At 33.7% G+C, this 27,611-nt stretch overlaps 1 protein-coding gene across 1 annotated transcript; it reads right to left on the bottom strand.

Moving 5' to 3' along the window:
• Positions 1-16,089: 16,089 nt before the first annotated feature.
• On the bottom strand, positions 16,090-17,373 carry LOC139854940 (protein ALP1-like). The gene has a single exon (XM_071844210.1). The coding sequence runs from the start codon at positions 17,371-17,373 to the stop codon at positions 16,090-16,092; it is 1,284 nt and encodes a 427-aa protein (XP_071700311.1).
• Between the last annotated feature and the right edge of the window lie 10,238 nt (positions 17,374-27,611).

Genomic DNA, 27,611 nt, shown 5'->3' with positions numbered 1-27,611 from the left:
GGGGATATTCTTATATGCATATTGTGAATGTGGGTTACCAGGTGTTCAATCCATATGAATGATATTTTTGTCTCTATGCATGGGACGTATATTTATGAGAACTGGAAATCTTGTGGTCTATTAAAATGATGGAAATGATTATTTATGTTAAACTAATGAACTCACCAACCTTTTAGTTGACACTTGAAAGCATGTTTATTCTCAGGTACGAAAGAAATCTTCCGCTGTGCATTTGCTCATTTTATAGATATTACTTGGAGTCATTCATGGCATATTTCAAAAGACGTTGCATTCGAGTCGTCGAGTTCATCAAGATTATTATTAAGTTAATTATAGTAGGATATATTATGAAATGGTATGCATGCCTGTCAATTTTCGTTGTAATGAAAGATTGTCTTTTCAAAAACGAATGCAATGTTTGTAAAATGTATCATATAGAGGTCAGATACCTCGCGATGTAATCAACTATTGTGAATCGTTTATAATCGATATGGACTTCGTCCGGATGGATTAGGATGGTCTCTTCATCCAAGGGGATACTTTCAACATGACTTTGTCACCAACTTGGAATTCTAAATCTTTTCGACCTTTATTAGCATAGCTCTTCTGTCGGCTGCGGGCAGTTTCTATTCGTTTCTTAATCTGAACTATCTTTTCGGTTGTCTCGTGCATGATTTCAGGACCGGTTAACTGTCTGTCCTCTAATTCATCCCAGCACAGTGGGGATCTACATTTTTGTCCGTATAAGGCCTCAAAAGGTGCAGCCTTAATACTTGAGTGGTAACTATTATTGTAAGAGAATTCGACCAAAGGCAGATATCTATCCCAGCCTTTGCCGAAGTCGATAACACAAGCGCGAAGCATATCTTCCAACGTTTGAATGGTTCGTTCATTTTGACCATCGGTTTGCGGATGATAAGCAGTACTCATGTCAAATTGAGTTCCAAGAGCAGTTTGTAAGGATTTCCAGAATCTGGAAGTGAATCAGCTATCACGATCAGAAATGATAGAAATGGGAACTCCATGACGTGAGACAATCTCCTTAATATAATGTTGCGACAATTTCTCCATTTTTTCGGTTTCTTTGATCGGTAAGAAATGAGCAGATTTAGTAAGACGATCTACTATGACCCATATAGTATCATTGCCACTAGAAGTCTTGGGCAATTTAGTAATAAAGTCCATAGCGATACATTCCCACTTCCATTGCGGAATTTCCGGTTGTTGCAGTAAACCAGACGGCTTTTGATGTTCGGCCTTAACTTTCAAACAAGTAAGACACTTGCTCACATATTCAGCAATATCAAACTTCAAATTAGGCCACCAATAGAATTCTTTCACATCGTGATACATCTTGCTGGAGCCTGGGTGAATAGAATATCTAGTCTTATGTGCTTCATCCAAGACTAGCTTTCGTAGACTTTCGAATTGGGGAACCCAGATACGGTTGTTGTAATACCGTGTTCCGTTTTCCTTGATTTGTAGTTGGTTTTCAAAACCTGAAGGTCCTTCATGTTTGATATTTTCTTGCTTTATAGCTTCTAGTTGTGCCTCCCGAATTTTAGCTGTCAGATTTGTTTGAATGATCATATTCAAAGCTCGCACTCGGATAGGCTTGACTCGATCCTTTCGACTGAGTGCATCAGCAACAACATTTGCCTTACCAAGATGGTACTTGAGTTCACAGTTGTAGTCATTTAGTAATTCGACCCAACGTCTTTGTCTCATGTTCAGTTGCTTTTGATCAAAGATGTGCTGGAGACTCTTATGATCGGTGAATATGGTGAATTTGATTCCATAAAGATAGTGTCGCCACATCTTTAATGTTAATACTACAGCTCCTAGTTCCAAGTCGTGGGTAGTATAGTTCTTCTCATGCTTCTTTAATTGTCGGGATGTATATGCAATGACTTTCTGGCATTGCATTAACACACACCAAAAACCTTGGTTTGAAGCATCACAATAGACTACAAAGTCTTCAGTTCCGTCAGGTAGTGATAAGATTGGTGCGGTAGTCAACTTTTCTTTCAGGGTCTGAAATGCAGATTCCTGTTCATTAGTCCACTCAAACTTCTCATCCTTATGAGTCAACTTGGTGAGTGGTTTGGCAAGAATGGAGAAACCTTTGATAAATCTTCGATAATAACCGGAAAGTCCTAAGAACTGACGAATGTGTTTCGCGTTCTTTGGTGTTTCCCAGTTCTGAATAGCCGTGATCTTTGCGGGGTCAACATGTATCCCATTGATGTCAACTACATGTCCCAAAAACTGAACAGTCTTCAACCAAAAATCACACTTGGAGAACTTAGCATACAACTGTTCCTTTTTTAATAACTCCAGAATTTGTTGAAGGTGTTGTTCGTGTTCTTTCTCACTCTTAGAGTAGATGAGAATATCGTCGATGAAAACAATCACAAACTTATCGAGATAAGGCTTGCATACTCGGTTCATGAGATCCATGAATACAGCAGGAACGTTAGTTAATCCAAAGGGCATTACCAAAAATTCGTAATGTCCGTAACGAGTTCGGAAGGCAGTCTTGGAAACATCGGATTCCTTAACCTTCAACTGATGATAACCCGACCTAAGATCAATTTTTGAATAAATACTTGACCCTTGTAATTGGTCAAATAAGTCATCAATACGTGGAAGTGGATAACGGTTCTTGATGGTTAACTTTTTGAGTTCTCAGTAATCAATACACATTCTCATTGTGCCATCTTTCTTCTTGACAAAAAGAATGGGTGCTCCCCATGGAGATGAGCTAGGACGAATGAATCCTTTCTCTAAGAGTTCTTGTAACTGAATGGATAATTCCTTCATTTCAGATGGAGCTAGTCGGTATGGAGCCTTTACAACAGGTGCAACACCGGGGATCAAATCAATTTGAAACTCAACTTGTCTTTGTGGTGGAAGACCAGGGAGTTCATCAGGAAAGTCTTTAACAACGGGAACGTCTTCAATACGCCGTTCATCTAGATTGACTTCTTTAATGTGAGCCAAAATGGCTTGACATCCTTTCATAAGGTACTTTCGGGTTTTGATGCATGAGATAAGATTAAGTTTGGAACCACCCTTGTCTCCTTGGATGACAAGAATTTCACCAGTTTTGAGAGGAATATTAATTGTCTTATCACAACATTGGATACCCACTTTCATCGGGGATAACCAGTCCATCCCTAAGACTACATCAAAGCTTCCTAGTTCAACAGGCATTAAGTCAACCTTGAAGGTTTTATTGGCTAGAGTCAGATTACATTCCTTGTAGATTCGGTCAACTTTTACAAATTTCCCGTTGGCCATTTCTACAAGACACTTAGTGTCTAAGGTTTGAGGTTTCTCGTCAAATAAGGTACATAATTCAATAGACACATAGCTTCTATCAGCACCAGTATCGAATAAAACAGAAGCATAGCAGTTGTTGACAAGAAACATACCAGTGATGACATCATCGTCGTTCCTAGCTTCTTCAACGGTCATGACGAAAGCTCTTCCCTTAGCAGTATCAGTTGTTGCAGTCTTATTCTTAGGGCAGTTGTTCCTGTAATGCCCCTTTTCCCCACAACCGAAACAAGTAGGCACGGTTGGAGTTGTATTTGTAGCAGGCAGAGTAACTCTACAATTCTTAGTTGAGTGACCAATCCTCTTACACCTTCCGCACTTAGCAGTGCACAACCCATGATGATGTTTATTACAGCGTTTACATTGCGGCTTTGTTCCAACATAACCATTTTTTGTAATATCACCAATCTTCTTGTTTGAATTCTGACTTGCACCTTGAGTAGGTTCAAACTTTCTTTTGTTATCAGTAGTCTTCACTTCGGTTTGTTTTTCCTTGGCATTTCTCCTTGTAGCCATAACCAGATTTTAGGTCATTAACATCGTAGCCTCAATAGATTCTTTACCAGCAGCTATAACATTCCCCTGAATTTGAGGAGGAAGACCGATGATATACTTTTCAATCTTCTTGCTCTTAGGAGTAACCATACTAGGGCATAGAGCAGCTAGCTCCAGAAATCGGTTGTTGTATTCCTCAACTTCAAGATTTTTCATTCTCAACTCCCAAAATTCGACTTCAAATTTCTGAACTTGATTCCTGGGACAATACTTGCCAGCCAGCATAGTTTTTAATGTTTCTCAAGGTATGGCTAGGGTAGCAGTCCATCCAACTGTACCAGCATAAGCAGACCACCAAGTTAGAGCTCCACCAGATAGATTTCCAGTAGCATACTTGACCTTGTCAGATTCACCGCAATTACTCAGACGAAACACAGATTCCATCTTTTTGAACCAATGGTTTAGTTCAATTGGTCCTTCGGTCCCTTTATAGCTTGGTGGCTTACAATTCATAAATTCTTTATGTGAGCATGAGTTCGAAGGATTTCGGTTTCCGTTGTTGTTGTTTTGATTATTGTTGTGTCCTTGAGCGGCAGTAAGGAGTTGTTGAAATTGTTCATTTGTGAGAGTAACGTTAGGAGAGTTGGTGTCGTTACTTGGTTGTTGTTCCCCAGTCATTGTTCTTCAATACATAATTACAGTATCAGTTGAAGAGTTATGGTGCAATATAATTTGTAATTATAATCAATAATCATCACATAATCACACACATGTGGCTAAGCCAGGATAAGTCAAAATATAAAAACAACCACTTAACTTGTTATTAATAATGAATGGATAAATCATCCTTATTATACAAAGGAGATGAGAAGTACAGTAGGCAATGCCTTTACATAAATGAAATAGAAATAACGGACGAAACGAAAATCATAAGAATTATCAGTCTTTCTTTGAAGTGGAGGTTTTGTGTTGATCCTTGAAGTAGCTCACAAGATACATTATAGATTTCTCAACCTCTGAAATCCTCTTGTCTTGCTTAGTAACCATTTGGGAGAACATATCATAGACTCTCTTTATATCACTGTTAAGATAGTCTTGACCTTTTTCCATCTTTACCCATTGTTCATGAGATGACTTCTTCATGTTGTCGACATGCATTTGTAGGTTCATAATATCACACCGGATAGTAGTGTTGTCGTATTCGGTGTTAGTAAACTCAGACGTTTTAGGCTGTTTGGAAGAACTAGCAATATTCGCAGCAGGTGTCTCAGGTTCCTTCTTTTTTGGTGAAGGAGTTTTGGTAATAATGGGATATTCGGGTTCATCTTCAGAGGGTTCCTCTTCCTCCTCCTTCTCCTCGATAATCTCTTCTACCTCTCCCTCATATTTTGAGTCCGAAGCGTCATTCTCGGTGTCACCATCATAAGCTTCATTTTCTGGAGAAGACTCGTCCTTAGATAAGAAAGGTGGGGTAGCTGGAGTATAAGTTGGAGAAACAGGTGGTGTAGCAGGGGTGTAGGTAGGTGATGTCGGTGGTGAAATAGGAGGGTAACTAGGCGTGTGGACAGATCTCTCGAAATCAGATTCTTCGGTGTCGGTAATGATGATAGGGTTCATGCTAGTCATTCTAAAAAAATGAAAAAAAGAAGGTTACAAGCATTCTAAGGAAGACGTAAGGCAAGAGGTAAAAGTATAGGTAACGAATAGCAAGATAATAAGAGATAGGTAATTAAAACTAAGGCAGGAAAGGCTATAGTCCTAAAGATTGCTAAAGCACCCTAGCTAACACATAAGGCACACATAAAATGCAATCCTGGTTCTCTATAGCAAAACTGCTCTGATACCGATCTGTCACACCCCCAAATAGGGCCAGGGGTATTTATGACCATTAATATCATAATATAGTTGTATAAACGAGAACGACTCTACATGAGACGTTTTGAATAAAACATTTATTAATAAAACAGCGGAAGCAATTAAAAGTTTTACATCAAATTTAAACTGAAATAATAATAATAGTCTTAATGCAAAGTAAATGTAATGAAATGAAGACTCCATGTAGCAGCATTCAATTCATCAAGTAGCAATCATGGCAATCATCTTATTCGTCACCTGAGACAAAACATGCTTAAAGTGTCAACCAAAAAGGTTGAGTGAAATTCATAGGTTTATATAATATGCAATAGACCACAAGATTTAGTTTAAAGTTGATTGATACCAAACATATCAATCTAAAAGTGTTGCTGAAGTTTGTAATATCGCGACTAAACAAAAATTACCTCGTGACACTTTGTTATTCAGTGTCGTTGAATCATTATTATGTAACCAAAGACCAACGGTCAAATGGTTAGAGACGTTACTCTCAATAATTAAGTTTGCCTTTTATACGCAGCAATTGACGATATTACGGTGAGGATTTGCATGAATCAAAGCATGACAGCATAATAACATTTGAGTACTTGTGTCTAAACGTAAAACAGTTATAAAGCAAGCATGTGTCTCACCCCAAAAGTTATAAACAATTTAATAAACAGTAAAAGTGGGGGCTATGAAAATCACCTTAAATAGCAGTTGAAGTATTCCATGCAAGAAAGGAAAGTAAAGCAAGTAATTGACCGAGATATCAACCTAAAGGTATAACGTTCAATCAGTAAATGTCTAATAGACTAAGTGTATGTTTATTAATATAATGAATTGTCTTAATAGTGACAGTCCAAAATTGGAAGGTTTCAACTTATGGAAAGTTTATAAGTTCATGTTATATTCATTAGTAAGACGTTGTACAACTTTACTCAAACTTCGTTGCTATCAAATAAGTTAGGAATGACCAGATGTAACCGGGGGCCCAGGACTCTTGACCAGAATCTAAGTCATGGCATTCGAGATCCACAAGCTTACCCATAAATGGAAACCTAGACATCATTCACTTACGACTGTAAGTAGCGATGAAGTTTGTATATAGTGCACGTTATCTTTAGAGTATAACCTTCACGTTATGTGCATATAGAATTACGACACATTGATATAATTTACTTATACAGTAAATATATATTATGTTAAGTTTGAATATACTTAATATTATTAATGTATTATCATTATTAATTTATTTTAAAATTAATCTTAAAACAAAGTATTATAAGTTTAATTATGTAGATAGGTTAAATATGTAATAATTATGTCTTACATATATATATACAGATCTTAAATTTATATAATATTATTTGATTAATATAAATCTTATATTTATTATATATATCGAAATTTATATATATAAACTATCTAAATTCAAATTTATATATCAATAAATCATCTAATAATTCTAATTAATATTTTATTGATTTCACAACAGTAGGTAAACCAAAAAAAATGTTTTATACATTGAAACTAATCTTTATGCTTTAATTATTATTTTACTTAATCGATTAGTATCTAAAATACAAAAAAATAGATAAACGAATAGAAATTTATATTTTATATTTTTCTCAGTACCTAAATATCACAATAAACATATAAAAATTTTATAAAATTATTCCCATTAGGTTTTGTATTTAATTTGTATTTATTTTTATTTTTAAATAAATAAGAAAAAATATAATTCGACTAAAAAAATTTGTTTTTATAATTTTAGCTTGTTTATATAAGTTTTATAATCTCAGAAAAATTATATATATTTTTTATTGTCGTTTAAACTATTTATTTCAATTTTTACCTTATTTTTATATATAAATAATACATAATTAGAAATTAATTTTTATATAATATGTATTGCTCCAATAAATTAAGTTTAATATTCTACTTTACTAGAAAAATAGTTTCATAATTTATTTAACCATTTTCCTAATTTATTTTAATTTTTTTTATATATGCCGATTATGTATATATATATATTTAATAAAGTGTTTTTAATTATTTAAAATATAAAAACATGATATACATTCGAAAAAAATATTTTTCTCAGATCTCATAATACTTTTTAATAATTATCATGTACAAATTACAATTTATTAAATTTGTTATATATTTATTAATATAATAAAAAAACAGCGGCTGGAATAATAAAAACAAAATTAATTTTTAAAAATACAAAATCGACTTATTAATCTGGAAAATTAATTTTTATAGATCTTAAACTTCATGTTGATAATTATCATGCAAAGTTTTATATTTAATTATGTTATAGATTAATAATAATAATATATATATATATATATATATATATATATATATATATATATATATATATATATATATATATATATATATATATATATATATATATATATATATATATATATATATATATATATATATATATATATGTATCTTGTATATGTCTCGGCAAAAAAATACAAAAATAATTACAAAATAAATATAAATTCGATATGTAAATTCATAAAAATATTTTTAAAATTTCCAGTAACATTTATCACTAATTATAATATATTACTTATATTTGTTTCAATTATAATAAATTTAACATTATATATATATATATATATATATATATATATATATATATATATATATATATATATATATATATATATTTCGACTAAAAATAATATATAAGTAAATAAAGAAATAAATATAAAGGAAAGAATACTTACAAGTACTTTCAAGAGAGAATGAAGTTTTTGAGGTGCAAGTTCAAATGAGAAAATTGATGGGTATTTATACTTGAATTTTTGAATAAAATAATATAAAAGAAATAAATAAAAATATAAAAGAAAATAAAAGAAATGTAAAATAAAGCAAATGGTAGAAAAAAAAATTAAAAAAAATTCTAGCCTACTCATGTATCTATTAAATAAGAAAAGGTAGTTTGTCTCTTTTTATTTATTTATTATAAGTATATCTAGATTTAGTTTTAATATTTTTTATTTACTTTTTTTTATTTATTTTTCAAGTACTTGATTTATGTTTTTCTAAAAACTTTTATCAACTATTTTTTTTAGTTAATTATTAAATACGAATTTAATATAAAAATATTAATATATTCGTTATTTATATATATTATTAATAAATATGATTTTTAATTTAATTATAATATTACTTTATTGTTTTATTTGTTTTATAAATATTATTACACTTTTATATAGTTGCATTTATTATATAATTAATTATATATTACATTTACTATGTAGTAAAAGTATTACATTTTATATACTTTATAAAATTATGTTACAATATATAAGTTAATATAATATACTTATATTTACTATAATCATATTATTTATTTAAGTGTGTAATTATTCGGTCTATGTTAATTAAATTGTATATATATCAACCCTTAAACAATAAGAACGTACAATCAAGTAGTAAACCTTAGGGTCAAATTAGTAAATTTAGAAGTCGAAAAGTGAGGGTTGTTATACCTAGGCAGTGGTACAAGAAGTTTGACTCGTGCATGGTGAGTCAAGGGTACAAGAAAACTGCAGCAAATGAGTGTGTCTACATTCAGAAGTTTTTTGGAGGAGATTTCGTTGCTCTTCTACTATATGTAGACGATATTTTGATCGTAGGGAAAGATGCAACGAAGATCAACCAGCTGAAGAAGGAACTCTCTAAGTCTTTTGACATGAAAGACTTAGGACAGGCTCAACAGATTTTGGGAATGCATATAACCCGAGACAGGAAGAATAAAAGGTTATGGCTATCTCAGGAGAAGTATATTGAACGAGTGCTTTCACGTTTCAATATGAACAATGCCAAATTTGTTAGCATTCCTGATAATGCTAAAAAGGAACATATATTTAGTATCAATATCCTTCCAATATGTAAAGCTTTTAGTTGCAATTGTTCTATTTTTATGTAATATTCGTTTAAATAAATGAGTGCGAAGACAAAAGAAGAAAACGACGATTTGAAGACGCAAATGACCAAAAAGCTCAAATGTACAAGATATAATTCAAGTGGTTCAATTTATTGATGAGAAACGTCTCAAAATTACAAGAGTACGAGCCGTAAAACGCAAAGTACAAGATATTAAATTATACGAAAGGACGTGCGAAAAACCTGAACCGGGACCTGAGCCAACTATCAACGCGCGACACAACGGAGCTAAAATTACAAGTCAACTATGCACAAGAATATAATATAATATTTAAATAATTATATAAATTATTTATATATAATATATTATATTAAATAACGTCGACAAACTAGCAAACAAAAAATATGTGAGCTGGATCTGACGGCCATGCGATCGCATGGGAAATAGGCATAAAACTCATGCGAGTGCATGAGCCCATGCGAGTGCATGAGATTTGCACTAAAATCTCAGGCGACCGCATGAGTTACTGTAGCATGCCACATCCTATAAATTCGTCAGTTTTCTGCGAGTTTTAAATCATATTTTTCTATTTTTCTTTCTCTTATCTCTCAATTTATATTTATATTTATATTTTAATTATAATTTTAATTTAAATTAATAATAATAAGGTTATGGTAGCAAATTTTGTAAGTTTGTAAGTCGAAACTCTGTCCGTGTAACGCTACGCGATTAATCACCACTGTAAACTATGTTCTTCTTTTTTAAATTAATGTCTCGTAACTAAGTTATTATTATGCTTATTTGAGCCAAAGTAATCATGATGTTAGACTAAATATTAAAGACGGGGTTATTAGATTTTGTACCATAATTAAGGTTTGGACAAAAGACCGACCCTTGTGGACATTGGACTATTGACTATTAATAGATAGGGGGTATTGTCTAATCGAATGACAACTCATTAGAATCTGTCGAACCTATCTTCAAATTAGTTAATCTAATAATTATTAAAATGATTATGTATGTTCTATTTAGTGACGTTTATACGACATCTTTTACGATCATTTAATTAATTATTCGAGTTGGGTAATTGATTATTCATTCTGATCAAGTGGGTAAATTAATATTCATATCTCATTAAAACAGGGGTGGATTACATACAAGGATAATTGGTGTAATTGTTAACAAAGTAATAAAACCTTGGATTATACGCAGTCGATAACCTAGTGTAATCATTAAACAAAGTATTAAAACGTTGTTACAGTTCGAATCCCTAATTAGTTGGAATATTTGACTTCGGGAATAAGGTTAATTTGACGAGCATTTTATAATTATGACCGATGGACTATTATGGACAAAAACTAGATAGGTATCAAATAAACCAGGACAAAGGACAATTAACCCGGGTAATAAATTAAAATCAACACGTCGAACATCATGATTACGGAAGTTTAAATAAGCATAATACTTTTATTTCATATTTCATCGTACCTTTATTTACTGTCATTTTAATTACTGCAATTTACTTTATCGAAATTTAAATTCTGTCATTTATATTATCGTCATTTATCTTTACGCTTTATTTAAAATCGACAAATCGGTCATTAAACGGTAAAACCCCCTTTTATAATAATATTACTATATATAATTATATATATTATAGTTGTTAAAAATATAGCGTTAAACTCAGCTAGCTCCCTGTGGAACGAACCAGACTTACTAAAAAATATACTACTCTACGATTAGGTACACTGCCTATAAGTGTTGTAGCAAGGTTTTGGTATATCCCATCTATATAAATAAATAAAAACTTGTGTAAATTATATCGTATTTAGTAGTAAAAATATAACTATTTCGTATACGCCGCTGCACACATCAATTCCATTAGCCAACCATTTCAATTTAAGCAAGAGTTCTTGTCCCTCATCCAAGGAAGAGATCGGGGAGATTTCTTCAGTACCATATTCTTCAGCAGTTGGAAGTTTGATGTATGCGATGGTGTGTACAATGCCCGAAATTGCTCATGCAGTGGGAACGGTGAGTCGTTTTCTCTCCAACCCCGGAAAAGAGCATTGGAATGCGGTAAAATGGATTCTCAGATATCTTAAAGGTACAAAGAATCTATGTCTTTGTTACGGGGGAGCTGATCCAATCTTGGAAGGCTATACAGATGTGGATATGGCCGGAGATCCTGATAGTAGGAAATCTACTTCAGGATTCATTTACACTTTTGCAGGAAGAGCTGTTTCATGGCAGTCAAGACTACAGAAGTGTGTTGCATTATCCACAACTGAAGCAGAGTATATTGCTGCCGCAGAAGCTGGAAAAGAAATGTTGTGGTTAAAGCGTTATCTTCAAGAATTTGGAATCAAGCAAAAGGAGTACATGGTACATTGTGACAGTCAGAGTGCTCTAGATTTGAGCAAGAACTCCATGTACCATTCCCGTACAAAACATATTGATATTCGCTATCATTGGATACGCGAGGTAATTGATCGACAACTGTTGAGACTAGTCAAGATCCATACAAAGGAGAATCCTGCGGATATGTTAACGAAGGTGGTGACTCGAGAAAAGTTGGAGTTATGCAGAGACATAACTGGAATGTTCGTGGATTCGGCTGGAGGGGGAGAATTGATAGTTTCCAGCCATAATCCAGCTTCACCTTCTAGATGCCGTAATCAAGATTTGTTTTTAGATATTCAAAGAAGGCAACCTTGACAACTCATATGGAAGTAGCAAACTTGAACACGATGACGGCCGCCAACTTCCGCCAACCTTCCTCGTTCACACCATTCACTGCCATAGAATTTTAGCTATAAATAGAGGTGCAAACCTCAGTTGTAAAACATCTCATCTCAAAAAATCACTCAGAGAAGTGTAATCACAACCTAGAGAGTGTGTGTGAGTTTGAGAGTTTTTTGTAAGAGTTTTGTAATACTCTGTAAATCTATTCTTGTGAGTAATAGAGTTATTTTTCTCTCAAATTTGTATCTCCCAACGTCCAGGCGATCCTCTCTTCCTAACAATAAATTGCTAAAATAGACATTTGGTTATGGTTATACTTTGGTTTCATATTTGTTAGACAAGTAGTCCAATGCATTTTTAATGTAACTCAGCAGGTCTCTTTTTAACTTCAGTATTTTAAATTCCGGATATTTTATGTGTTTAGTATTCTCTCCTTAGGTTATCCCAACATTCTCAGTAAGCAACGACTGACGCCACATACTAAAATACAGCTGTAGCTTCGCTCAAAGACCATTCAACCACAGCAGCGTTCAATTTCTTTTCACTAATGGATGACAACATACTGAAAACCGAAGTTCGCACGCAGTTTACGGTATTTTAACTTCACACTTCCATCGGTTTATTTAAACTTCTCACTTCCATTGTACGTTGCTAAAACTTAACTGTTAGGTGTCTCATACTTGAGAGACATGCTTCATATTACATTAAATAAATATTTGATTGCATGAAATACATGTGAAAGTAATGCACACTGTCTTATTGAGGACACTAACCAGTTTTGAAAGGTGATGCCCTGATTGAAGTATGCTACTTGTGTCATAAAGGGAACACTAACCAGTTTTTTGAGAGGTCGCATATAGAAAATGAGAAGCTTTCTAAGGAATTGATTAATATTCTTGGATTGGAGGCTAACAAGTATTACAAATATATATTTATGATCAGGTGATATACACAAGTTCTCAAATTGATCAGGTGATATGTACAAGTTATCAAATGATAAAGTTACAATTTGTGAGTTTGTTCATATAAGTGTCGTGTCTATTTAAGTGTGCCTTCTTAATGTTTAGATCTAATTGCATTTCTTGACAATACATTTTTCTTGATTTATGTAGACTTGACCAGCTTATTATCGATTCAACAGAGGGCAATGCATTGCATGTGGACCACGTTGTGCCAATATCTCTGTGTGGAGGTATTCTAAATTGTTACTTGAATTTAGTATGTTGTTCAGGAAACCACTTGGTTCTATTGTACCGTTGACCTGTGGTATTATAACATTAACTCGTTTCGCATTGATGAGGCTTTTGAATTGCATTTAGAAACTGGCTATGTGATTATTGCAATTTTTAGTCGCAACAATCAGAATTCTAAAGCTAGAATAGAGACATGGTGCTCATTTTTAAGTATGAGAAGTATATTTGGGTGGGTTGGTTGGTATGTTCTAACTGAAGATCGGCATGTTAGATTTTGATGACAGTAACACCCTATTACAGTTAGTGTGTGAAATACGATTACAAATATTTCTACGTCCTTGATTCGAATTTAATAAAATGATTAATAGGCTTTATGCATTAGAACTACACTTAAAAATACTCCTAAATATACACATGAAAAAACAATTAAAAATATAACTAAACGGCTTGGAGTATTCCTTTATCACCTTTTTTATTTGACCTTTAAAGATAAAATATAACCTGAATCGAGTCATTCATAAGTATCTAGGTCAATGATATCCACGCCTATCAGGCTATCATCATTGGTTTTACAAAGCCCGTGTATCTGACTTATGGAATATTTCAATAGGTTAACCTAACGAATGCTCCTATATTTTTAGGATAGTTATAAGATGACAAGTCTCCGGAGAATTTCATTAAAGAATTGTTTTTATCTATCTGTTTCTCTATTACCAGTTTAGCCCCTTGCGGTTGAGTTTGAACAAAGGTGTGTTCTTTCTTTAACCATGGTCTTCTGTATGTTCAACACATCATTATGTTAATTTACACTCTTATTAGCTTTCTCGCATTTTTTACGCATTTACTTACAAATGTGGTTATTTTTTATGTGCCTGATCTTGCCAAAATAATAATAAAATAAAATAAATAAATTTTCTACTTATCGGCCGGAGGTCCACTCGGAAGCAATCTCTTTATCCGTTGAATAGAGAGAGAGATGACTTTCTCTACTTTTGAGAGTGTTCCACTCTGAGTGGAGAAATGACTTGTTTTCTATTCTCGGATAGGGGAAGGTCAGTGTTCTGTTGCCCGAGGCGAATCGATGAAATAATGCCTCATACTCTATTTATAAACAATTGTTCGAAAGCTAATCAACTTATATAACTCATTTTCACGTTAATTTTTTTTAATAAATTTAGTGTAACAATTTGAAGAGATCAAACTACGATAAAAGTGATGACTTCGAGTTTAGTTAAAAATTTTATAGTGTTTGTGACATACCAATAAAATAGGATATTGAAAAAAGGACTTTTGTTCCTTGTAGAAATAATTAAATAAAAAAAATATAAAAATCAAGTAATACTATGGAGTATTATATTAAGAAATCAGTAAACTTATTTTATGAATTCACATTATTATGGCACCTCTATTGCTAGACTAGAATTTCAAAATTCATACGTGATTGTACAATACGCTATATCTGTTGTACGATATGTTGGATTTTAATAAAATTAACACATCTGACAAAGGAAAAAAAAGTTTACAATATCAAGGAACAAAAGATTTTTTCTCTTTTCAACTTTTGAATTTTCCTTCTTCCTCTCCAATCCTCTATGAAATTTCTCCTCTGAACTTACAAAAAACTCAACTATACTTAAAAAAAACTCAGAACTCCAGATTTGATGCCCCTTAAAATGTGATGCCCGGGTGCGGTCGCCCCTGTGGCCCTACCCTAGGTCCGGCCCCAGGGAATGATTGTTTACATCTCACATCCCCTATACACCACTCATGTGGTATTGAGTTTTGTTGTTGTTGTTGTTGATCTTGCCAAAACGGGATTAGGTTGAAAGTCGCCAAAAGTCTTATTTTGTATAGGAGGGATATTAAGGTGTTATCCTTTAATTGAGATGTTTGTTGCATTTTAGTTGAGTTATATTAAATATGAATGTTGCTTAGTCTGAAATCATTTTGAGTAGATTGTGATAATTAGCAGCCATGATTTTATTTACTATTTTAGTCACTATTTACTAAAACCGGCTGTTAGACAATAAAGGGGGCAAATGAGATGTTTTTATTCACCCAATTGAAAAGTTACTTGAGAATCTGTTACAAATAATTAAATATTTTGCATGAACATATATTTTTGTTCTACCAATTAGCCAAGTGGAGTGAGGTGAATTTGGTTTAAGGTATGTATTATCTTTTCTCAAAATTTATTAGAAGATATTCGACTCTTTCTCATTGTTGATAAGACCATAGATAATGGTGACTGTGACGTGGAGTGGTAGAGTTGCACTTTTTGGGGGAAAACTGTGACTAGGCCATGACATTTTGGGGGGGAGTTGTAATGGGGGGCTTTTGTCTTGGTAAGCCTGTGACGTAGCATTTCCTTTTTTCTTTTCTTTTTTTATTGTTTTTAAATTATTTTTTATTTTGTTTAATACAAAATATAAAATTAATTAGACAAAAGTACATTAATTATTAAAAAAAACATTACAATTAAAAAAAAAATACACCCAAAAAAAAAAAAAAAACATTACAATACATTATTAAAAAAAAACACTAGTTATGCATCGAGCGAAAGTTTGGCGGGAGGTTCCAAATATGAGCCGTTAAATCTTCACGAAGTTGATCGTGCACGTCTCGATCGCGAATCTCTTTCTCTCGTGATCGACGATCTTTGACCCTTCTCCGAATATTGCGACGAGGCCGGTTTTCGGGTTTATCTAACCATTCTTGTTCCCAAGTACTTAACGCAAACCCGTTATCTTCTTGTATCATGTTGTGCATAACAATACAACTATACATTATCCTTCTCATCTTATTAACACTCATAACTCGTGCCGGTGTTTTTAAAATCGCAAACCGACCTTGTAAAACACCAAATGTACGTTCAACATCCTTTCTAGCACTCGCTTGAAATTTAGTAAATTTTTTTCTAGGCTCTTCAATAGGAGTCGTATACCCCTTTATTAGTGTTGTCCAATCGGGATATATCCCGTCCGCCAAGTAGTAACCAAAGGGATACTGGTTTCCGTTTACTTCAAACGGTGAAGGTGCGACTCTATCCTTACGAAGGGAATCAAACAACGGAGAATGATTTAACACATTAATGTCATTGTTTGAACCCGCCATCCCAAAAAACGCATGCCATATCCACATATCGTATGAAGCAACCGCTTCAAGCATGATCGTCGGGTGACCGTGATCACCTCTCGTATATTGACCTTTCCATGCAACGGGACAATTTTTCCATGCCCAATGCATACAATCAATACTACCCAACATTCCCTTGAAACCATGATTCTCCTCGTGCGCCGAGTACAACCGAGCAATGTCAGTTGCATTAGGTTTCCTCAAATATTCCCGCCCATATAAGTCAATTATACACTTGCAAAAATTATTTAAAGTAACATAACTCGTTTTTTCCGCCATTTTAATATATTCATCAAATATATCCGCGGTCATCCCATACGACAATTGCCGTAACGCGCAAGTTATTTTTTGAATAGTTGAGAAACCAAGACGTCCAAGTGCATCCGGACGTTGTTGGAAAAAAGTAAAATGATCGGGGGCATTAGGAGTATAAGAGTGTTGAAGAATACCGTCTTTGATACGGAGAAATAAAACTTTACGCATCCGAAATCGTCTCTTGAAAATGTCGTCTGAAAACGTCGGATTTTCACAAAAGTAATCGTTCCACAATAATTGACCCGCTGCTTCACGATCTCTATTTAAAAAACGTCGTGGTTGTCTTTGAAAACGAGTTATTGGTTGGATTTCTTCCTCTTCTTCGGACGACGTTGAATCGAATAACAAATCGATACTTAAGGCTAAAAAATCCATATTTTTTGTTTCTAAAACAAAGAAAATATATAAACTTTTATATATATGTGAGTGTGTAGTGAATAAAAGTGTGTTAAAAATGAAAATAAAGAGTGTGTATTTATAGAAGAAAGAAAAAAAAAAAAAAAAAAAAAAAAAAAGCCAACGGCTACCTAACGGCTATGAAATTTCCACCAATCAAACCGTGCCACGTGCTCTTCTCGTCCGTTTGTCACAGCGTTTTTCCAAGACAAACGCCCCGTCACAAACGCTCACAAACGCCCCATTCCGGGCGTTTGTGGGGCGTTTGTGGGCGGGTTGGGTACACATACGCCTGCGTTATCTATGGTCTAATAGTCAAAGGTGTTATATGACTTAACGAATCTAGATGTTTAATATTATATTATATACTATGCAATATATGTTGAACCCTTTTGAACTTCAGCTAGGTGGCAATTTCACATAATATATGGTTGCTATATGGTTTGTCTTGTCCTGTTTATTTGAAATGAGCTTGGTGCTTTTAGAGTGTTAATGTTAAAGTGTCACCATACTACTTTACGTTTTTATGGTTCATAATCACTTCAATTAGAATTAGCAGTTTTAGATATGAACTTCATAGGAAATTCCTATTAGGAATAGAGAGTTACAAAGGGGTTAGTGTTGTAACATGTTTACAGTTCCATGTTTCAAAACTCATCTAAAAATTGATAATGACATGGTGCATAATTTTTAGGTATATTAAGGAAGTCTTCCATGGTGACCATGTTTAGATATGAATATACAGATAAAAAAGTACTGAAACACCTAAAGCTAAAGTTGATGTAATAAAGTTAGATCTCAATTTTCTAGCATCTGTAAGAACTTTTGCAACCGAGTTTTGTTCCTCTGGTCTTCGTCTGAATATTCTAATGTGAGTCACATTTATTGATCTTTATACTTAAATCTTGAGAAATGCAAATAATAAGATTGGTTTGTACTGTCAAAAGTAATAACGCGGGATTCATGGCTCCATCTTTCACACTTTCAGAAGACAATATAGAACTACGGTTTGCCACAAATCATTTAGGTATGTAAAATCAGTGTAAGTGGTGGCAACATGAACGGGGCCATTTGGGTACGTAGTGGTATTCAGATCAAACGTAGCGGTATTCGGATCAAACATGTAATTTTTGGTATTCGTTGAATTTGATTTCGGTCAGGTTGACCCAAAACTGTTTTCCTCCAAAAGCCTGAATTTATATATCAACGGTTCATGTGGCAAAAAACGGACGGAATCAAGTGAAAAAAAGGTTTACTATTTCTGTATGGGCTGAACATGTCATATTAACAGGGCACATTAATGGTAAAAACATGTCAGATTAACAAAACGTATCGACTTTTTCAGGTCATTTTCTTTTGACGAATCTTCTACTCGAGACCATGAAGACCACTTCATGTGAGCAAGAAAAGAAGAAATGATAATTAAAATGTCATCTATGGGTCATCAATTTGCCAACAAAGGAATCGCTTCGATAAAATAAGTGATCCATGAAGGTAAACAACTTGCAAACAATTGTACACACACAAATACTTTTGTTTTCAGGTTGTGGATATGTTCTATTCTAAAGTAACATATATACTTTAGTTCTATTTCTGTAGATTGCATATATAATTTATACTCTACACTTGTACCGCTAATGTCAAGAATGTTTTATTTGTAGACTACATGGTTCGGTCTATCTGTAATAATTAACTTATATCTACAATTTTGTTCTATCTTTCTACTTTGCTTTGATTCGTTTTCTATACACAATTTTTGTCGTTTAAATTGATGTGCTCATAAATAATATATTATATTTGAAAATTTTATTAACGAAACCCGCGAATCCGCGAATTTTAAGCTAGTAATAAAAAAATAAAAAATAAAATCATATAAGAGATAAAAACATGTAAGTTTTGTTTATACATTTTGATAACCACTTGTTCATGTAAATAACTACCCTTAAGTGCACCACCATTTGATGCACAAATTATATATTAATGAAGGTTGTCATTAAAATTTTTTTGTTCTTTTTCATAAACTTCTAACTTATTTGGGCGAATGCGGATTCTGAAAACATAATTTTTTCACGTCGATTTGTTTCGAGTTTCATTTGATTCTTGATTAATCTTCACGCTATTCATTCTTGTATTGGTATTTATACGTGGTAACTGGTTATGGGTAAAACATTGGCTTGGAAAAAGAAGAAAAAAGGTAACGTAGCTCAACGTATCGAACGATTGGTGGTGATGATAATATTAAATCCAGTGATAGTGATGCTATTTCATCAAAACCTACTTAATATCAGGCATTGAACATTGATCAGTATGTATTTATCACTAAGGAAGATAATAAACAGGGTGAGCAACAGGATGATAAGAGTGTAAATATTGCTTCTGATTCCTCAGATGATAAGGCAGATGGTCCTACGAAATCCTCTTACATCTCCACTCCTATGCAGGGTGGTAAAACTAACGATGTAGATGGGTGTGGTACTTCTAAAACCAGTCCTGTTAAATTGATGGAAGTGAAAATACTCCAAAGGTTTCATATTTGAATGCGTTGAATGGCACAAATGAAAAACGTAAGGTGAATTTTCGCTTCTTTGAGAGCTCAGATATGTTGGAAGAAAAAGTTGATATTGAAATTCCTATGTCTTCGGTTAGGGAAGCAACAAAGAGGTACGACAACACTTTGTATGGTTATTTTATTGGAAATTATTTTGCGTAACCTGTGGTACATTATTATGTGATGAATGCATGGAAGAAGTTGGGGATTGAAAAAATTATGATGAATGCCATAGGGTTTTTCTTCTTCAAGTTTAGTAATGAAAAAGGCATGCAATATGTTCTTGAAAGTGGCCCTTGGATGTTTCGAACAATTCCCATTATACTTAATTGATGGAAGCCTGATGTTTTTTTAACAAAGGAAAATCATACGAGCGTTCTAGTGTCGGTCAAACTGTATGATGTTCCTATTGCGGGATTCGCGGAGGATGATCTTAGTCCATTGCATCTAAGATAGTAAACCTAAGATGTTTGATTCATTTACTAGTACGATGTACATGAAGCCTTGGGTTAGACCTAACTATGCTAGAGCAATGGTGGAAGTATTTGCAAATAAGAAATTGAAAGGATCTCTTAAAGTTGCTACACCAAGCCTAGATGGTAAAGTTAAATCGTTAGATACGGCCAAGATGGAGTAAGAATGGAAGCCCTAGTGTGTGGGATGTAAGATTTTGGCCATAATGATGTGTAATGTCCTAAAAGCTTTGTAGTGAATGCTCCTAAATAGGTTGTGAATGAGGATGGATTTACCCAGGTTGGAAAAAAAGAATGACTTTGCAAAGAATAAAAATCAATCAACAAGGCAAGGTGGTGGTTTTGTCATGGGAAAGAATAAACTGAGAGTTATGTATAGACAAGTTTCAAAACCATTGAATATGACTGGAGCTAAAGATGTACTACGAGATTATACAGAGGGTAATACAGAAGCTGGTACGAGTGGAACTAAGGAGATTGATGATGTCCCGTTAAAGACTGCTTATGATTTTCTTAATGAATTGAGGGAAGAAACTGAGGGTGTGCCATTAAATAATTCTGTCTCCTAAAATAGTTGATGAGGACGAGAACGACAAGAAAAATAAGGGCAATGAGATTTATGAGATTATGGATAGTAAAATTTCTGAGGGGGCAAGCAGTTCCGATGCTATCGGTCTAAATGATTAGTCATGCTTCTTGAAATATTCGTGGTTTGAAGCGTGTTCCGAAATAATAAGAGGTTCAAGAGGTTGTTAATGAAAATAAGTTATGTGTTTCTGCTATCTTGGAGTCCCACGTTTCGATTCAGAATGTTAATAACATTTGTAACTTAATTTTGTTTCATTCCTTTTAGTAAAATTACTACACTAGAAGCTGTAGTTTATAGTCGAAATGTTATGTATGTTCGCTAAAGCAGTTTCGCCGCAACGCGCGGACCCATCGAGTATTCGAGTGTCACTGAGTTTTAACCATTTGACTACTAAAATCTTTAGTTGAAAGCTGGCGCGATTTATATGCTAATGCGATTAAAAAAAGAAAGCTGAACAAATGTTACTAGAAGCCTAGCGAAGCGAGCACCTCTAAATCTTTACAAGTATCATAAATCTTACAAAGACTCTATTTGTTATTCTTGTGGTTGTTGCATCGAGAACGCTTAGATCAAAAATCTGACGTGTGAACATTAACATCAGTAGCTTTGAATATAGTGTTATTTTAGTGAATATACATTTATCGAATTCATGTGTCTAAAACACTCCCTAAACCACCAAAAAGCACCATCAACCGCCGCAAAGCACCAACAACCACCACAAACTGCCTACAACCACACCTCTGCTACATTGTCGTCCTCCTACCACCATAACCATCAAACTCCGTCAGCTACCACCTTCAACCTTCGTCCACCACCACGAGCTCCATCTACCACCACCATCATCAACCTCCTGCCACCACTAGGATTCCCTTCCACCACCAACATTAATCTCCTACCACCAACACTAACGACCACCGTCAACCACCACCACCATCCACATCTTTTGTTTCTAAAAACTCTAAAACACTGAAAAAGGAAAAACCAGAAAAACAAAAAGACTGATTTCAAGGTGATCTTAGTTCAGATCTGTGATGGCAACGACATTTCGCGAGTCAAAAAAGTAAAGATGGTGATGGCCATGGTTGTAGTGTCATGGTGATGGCTCGCAATTCGTTTATCATGTTTGTGGTCAGAGGCGGTTTTCTGTGGGTGTCGGCGCCAGTGTTGGTGATGACAGCGACGGTTGTGATGACGGTTGTGGGAGAGGGTCCTAATGACGGTTGTGGGTAAGTAAATAATGGGTAAGATTGTAGATGGCGTGCCTCACCTTGACAGGAACATAATGATTCATGGATGTAAGCGCACCGAATCTAAGACCAGTGATCAAACAAATTTCTCGTCGACCAAACCTCACGGTCAGTGAAAGTGACAACCCAAACCAAAGATCATCGCGTTCGTCTTGGATTTCGACCCTAGATGGCCGTCGACCAAACCTCACGGTCAGGGGTGAAATTATGTACAAGGACACTTGGCATAATTGATAACAAAGTATTAAAACCTTGGGTTACACTCAGTCGATATCCTGGTGTAATTATTAAACAAAGTATTAAAATCTTGTTACAGTTTAAGTCCCCAATTAGTTGGAATATTTAACTTCGGGTATAAGGATAATTTGACGAGGACACTCGCACTTTATATTTATGACTGATGGACTGTTATGGACAAAAACCAGACGGACATATTAAATAATCCAGGACAAAGGACAATTAACCCATGGGCATAAAACTAAAATCAACACGTCAAACATCATGATTACGGAAGTTTAAATAAGCATAATTCTTTTATTTCATATTTAATTTCCTTTATTTTATATTTAATTGCACTTCTAATTATCGCATTTTTATTTATTGTTATTGTATTTAATTGCACTTTTAATTATCGTACTTTTTAATTATCGCAAGTTTATTTTATCGCACTTTTATTATTCGCAATTTCATTATCGTTATTTACTTTACGCTTTAAATTAAGTCTTTTATTTATTTAATATTTTACATTTGGTTTTAATTGCGACTAAAGTTTTAAAATCGACAAATCGGTCATTAAACGGTAAAAACTCCCCTTTATAATAATATTACTTATATATATATTTGTATTTTTATAAATTAAACTAATATAGCGTTAAGCTTTGATTAAAAGATTTTCCCTGTGGAACGAACCGGACTTACTAAAAACTACACTACTGTACGATTAGGTACACTGCCTATAAGTGTTGTAGCAAGGTTTAAGTATATCTATTCTCTAAATAAATAAATTTCTTGTGTAAAATTGTATCGTATTTAATAGTATTTCCTTGTAAAATTTAATAGTATTTTATACCCCTTAGCTTTAACATCAAGTATTTTTGGCGCCGCTGCCGGGGAACTTTCTTGCTTTAAAGCCAGAAGCGCAACGCTAAAAAGAAAAAAAAAATATTTTTAGTTTACTTTTATTAAAATACGCTTTTGTAAAAATACGTTTTAAATATCCGAAAATATAAAAAGAAAATAAAAATATAAATATTTTTAAGAGTTTGTTAAATATTTAAGTTCTATAAAAGTTTCTTTATCTTTATTTTATAAAAATATAAGTTTTATTTAATTTATATAAATATATTACATAAATATATAAAACAGAAACAACAAAATAAAAAAAATAAAAAATAAAAACACTCGGGCCTGCTACTGTAGCAGCCCGTAACCTGGCCCAAAACCTCAGATCATGCGATCGCATGAGCCCGAAGGCATAAACTCATGCGATCGCATGAGAGTGTCTGACACGCCAACTGCAACCCTAAAACTGCATTAATTACGGGTATTATTATTATTATTTAATAAACCCTAATTAGGTTTTATTATTTAATTAGTTATTAGTTTTTAGATTTAATTTATATATTTAGTTTAATTAAATTTTAAAATTAATAGTTTTATAAAATAAATAATATAAAAATAATATTTTTATAAAAATTGTACTTTTTACAACTTTTAGTATATTTTTATATTTTATTTTTTTTAATTGTTTTTAGCGTAATATTTGTATTTTTCGCTCGTATTTAGTTTTAATTCATAGTTTTTGCCATAGTTATTTTTATTTCTAGATTTTTAGGCTTTGCCGTAAAATCCCTTAAGTGCTTTTTCTTTAGACTAAGATATAGGTGTTTTAGAATTTTGCGACGCCTTTTTAAGTTTTAGTTCCTTTTTAAGATATTGCCATTTGAGATACAGTTTTACTTGTAAGCTTTAATATTTTTAAACGCCTTTTACCTATGTATCAATTATCATTCCAATTAGTAATCTCAATTTGCGATTATAATTTTAAGTTAGTGATAGTAATAAGGTTGGGTTAGTCAAGTATTTTTAAGTTTTATAAGTCACTCTTTTTCTTTCTTATTTTTTCGATCTTTTCTTTTTCGACCTTTTTCGACGCGCTCTTTTTCTTTCTTATTTCTCGCCATTCTAGTTTTAGGACATAGATTTTTATTCTACTTCTTATCTAAATTTCTTAAAATTACGAAAATTTATTTTAAGTGGTTAAATTGATAGACATCAAAATTTTCTGGTTCGTAGTAATAGTTGGATTTGTACGTGGACCGAGTTATTGGAGCCAAACAGTACTCAATTATATTGAGACCAAACGAATCCTGCCCCTCTGCTGCATCTTTTGGCTATTCTAAACGTGGGCAAAATCAGAAAAGTCTATTAATTGGATAACTTATATAAATTTTTCTTTCCTTTTAAAAACTAATAGGATATTCAGTGAATGCACCGAGCAAGACGTTCACCACCTTTTGTACGTTCACCACCTGTAACTCGATCAAGACATCTAGCAAATATTACCGCCGTTGATTTTTCTTTAGAATCGTCATCCAGTCGACCAAGTACTCCAATTCAAATTTCCGATAATCCATTTTTTGAATCCGACCTCACAATTGAGAATCCGGAGAATATTCAGGGACGATTCATAGATCCTGAACCATTAAATTTTCCTCCGGAACCACCAATCATTCTGTAGCGACCCGACCAAATCATGTTTGACGGCGCCGACTACCTCGGTCCCGTTGCGTGGTTATAAGTCTTTATTATGACTTTTGACCAAAATATGTCGCATTTATTTTATAAGAAAAAGGATGTTTCAAGTTTACAAATGTAGTTCGAAAGACTAGTTACATTATAATGTTTAACGTACGAATGAAACCTATGCGACACAATTTAAAGTAGTCAAAAGACGCTCCATCTATGCATTTATACTCGACATCCAAGCAAGTATCAAAAAGAGTGCGGAAGCATGTATCAAGTAGCTTTCAAGGACCTGAGAAAACATATAGAAAACTGTCAACGAAAACGTTGGTGAAATCATAGGTGTTTTAGTAAACGTTGCATTTGAACCACAAGATTTAATATAATATGATTATCTAAATCATTTGCATTCCAAAGTTGTTATTTGTTTCGCGGGCACCCAATTATCAAACTTAACTGTTTTGCACCCTTCGCGTAGTGTTAGAACATACACTAGACCCGAAAATATATTTCATCCGCTAACGGTAGCGAACCGTCCGAATGAGGCTCGTCAAGCCCATGTGATCACATAATATAAGTTCACGTTTACACCCTGCAAGTGTAACTAATGATAATTGAATTGAGGCTTTTTGTTCAAACCCGTACGTGGAATGTTCGTTTTCGTACTTGTGTTTAAAGTGTAAAAGTATGATACGTATATGTTTCTCATCCCATAGTTTAAAGCATAAAAGTTGTTTGAAGGATGGGACTATGATCTCACCTTGAGTGCACGTATGAAAAGTACTTCACAAAGTAACGTGTGCGAAGGATAGTGCTAGTCTTGACCTAAACCAATAGGTCGTATCAATAACGGTAAACACGATAGGTCAAAGATGTTTAATTAGTCCTATGGCTCGTTACGACTCGATTATGTAGCATGTGAATCAAATTGTCAAGTTTCATGCAAGATACAAGTACAGAAACAAGTTAGGAAGGTTGCATAATCATTTGGTTAAGTTTGACAAAAAGTCAAACTTTGGTCGGTCAAAGTCAACGAAAGTCAACACGTTCGGGTCGGGTCCCGAACTATTTTTCTGAGGTTTTTATTCATATATAAGCATGTTAGAACAAGTCTCATGTGAATCGGAGGTCCATAGTGTGCCAAACATTTTTCGTATTTTGACCAAAGAGGTCAGAAACTGGACACGGCTTAGGCCGCGCCGCGGCCCCAAATTGTCGCGCCGCGACAATACACGGGAACTGGTACCTGGTCAGTCTCAAATGTCCAAGTCTCAATTCTAAACACTTTCAAGCATAACTCGCAAACTCCTAATACTTAGAACTCGTATCTTATATCGTTAGAAAGGTAATTTGACAAAGAACACAACTAAATACATTTCACCAACCAAAAATGTTATTTGTAACAATCGGCTTTCCAAAGTAAATGATCAATTAATGCACACATTTAATACACAAATTTGATAAGTGCACATTTATGATTCGGGCATTTAATACATACATATAACATGCCGTTTTGTAGGTAATCGAGCATACAATACAACTAACTACTTACTAACTACAATTCATGTCATTCAATGCATCAAATATTCATTTCAAGCTTATCAAACCCTAACCCGAATTCACCAAAATCACTAATCAAGTTTATGGAGTTTTCTCAAGCAACCTACACATCAATTTGAAGCTAGTGATACTAGGAACACATTTAATACATGCATTTATAACATTTAACAACATTCAAACAACCAAATCACCAATTCAAACACACCAAAGTTCATACTCAAGCTAGTTACTTCAAATAACGAAATCGAGCATATAAATCATATATTCCTGTTAGACTTGAGCCATAGACACTAATTAACAACTTTATAAGTTCAAAAATATCAAGAACACAAAATCTAGTGATTTTAGAAAGTTACCCAAACTTGATGAAGTCGGTATGGAATCGAAGAGGAAGTTGCAAGGATTTCAAATATGTAATTTGTTTTGCAAGACACCCGCTAGCTTGGATTTAGATGATGATTCCTTGTTTTAGAAATTGAGAGAAAATATGGAAGTAGAAGAAGAAAAGGGAAAATGAAAAAGAAAAGATAGGGGTGGGGGTTGACTAGTCAAAGGCTAGTCACCTCTTTGGCATTTTGGCGAAACTAGTCCCTCAAGTTCGGTTGTGGGTGCGTGAATTACCTAGACGAGATATTTTTAAAACACGTATTAACGGGAGATGTTATAAACATATAACGGGATTTAAATAGTTAAACGGAAAAAGGCGGGATGTTACATTACCTACTCCTTAAAAGAAATTTCGTCCCGAAATTTAAGTAGGCGTAGTAGTCGTTGTTTCTTCCTCGGAATCCTGCGTTTCCGGAATTGGGAATAAATGAGGGTATTTCTTTTGCATTTGATCTTGCCTTTCCCAAGTAAACTCGGGTCCTCTTTTGGCGTTCCAACGGACTTTAACAATCGGGATTCGGCTTTGTTTCAATGTCTTGACGGAGGTGTCCACAATTTCAACCGGTTCCTCCACAAAATGAAGCTTGTCATCAATAGTAAGTTCCTCGAGAGGGATGACGATATCGGGTTCGGCAAGACACTTTTTCAAGTTAGATACATGGAAGGTA

The sequence above is a fragment of the Rutidosis leptorrhynchoides genome, chromosome 6 (genome assembly GCF_046630445.1).
Source record: "Rutidosis leptorrhynchoides isolate AG116_Rl617_1_P2 chromosome 6, CSIRO_AGI_Rlap_v1, whole genome shotgun sequence".
In the NCBI taxonomy this organism is placed as follows: Eukaryota; Viridiplantae; Streptophyta; class Magnoliopsida; order Asterales; family Asteraceae; genus Rutidosis; species Rutidosis leptorrhynchoides.
The sequence above is the reverse complement of the archived record's forward strand: the minus strand, read 5'-3'. Positions and strand labels throughout refer to the sequence as shown.

Coding starts and splice junctions, on each gene's coding strand:
- LOC139854940 (XM_071844210.1), bottom strand. CDS start 17,373: ATGGATTTTTTAGCCTTAAGTATCGATTTGTTATTCGATTCAACGTCG.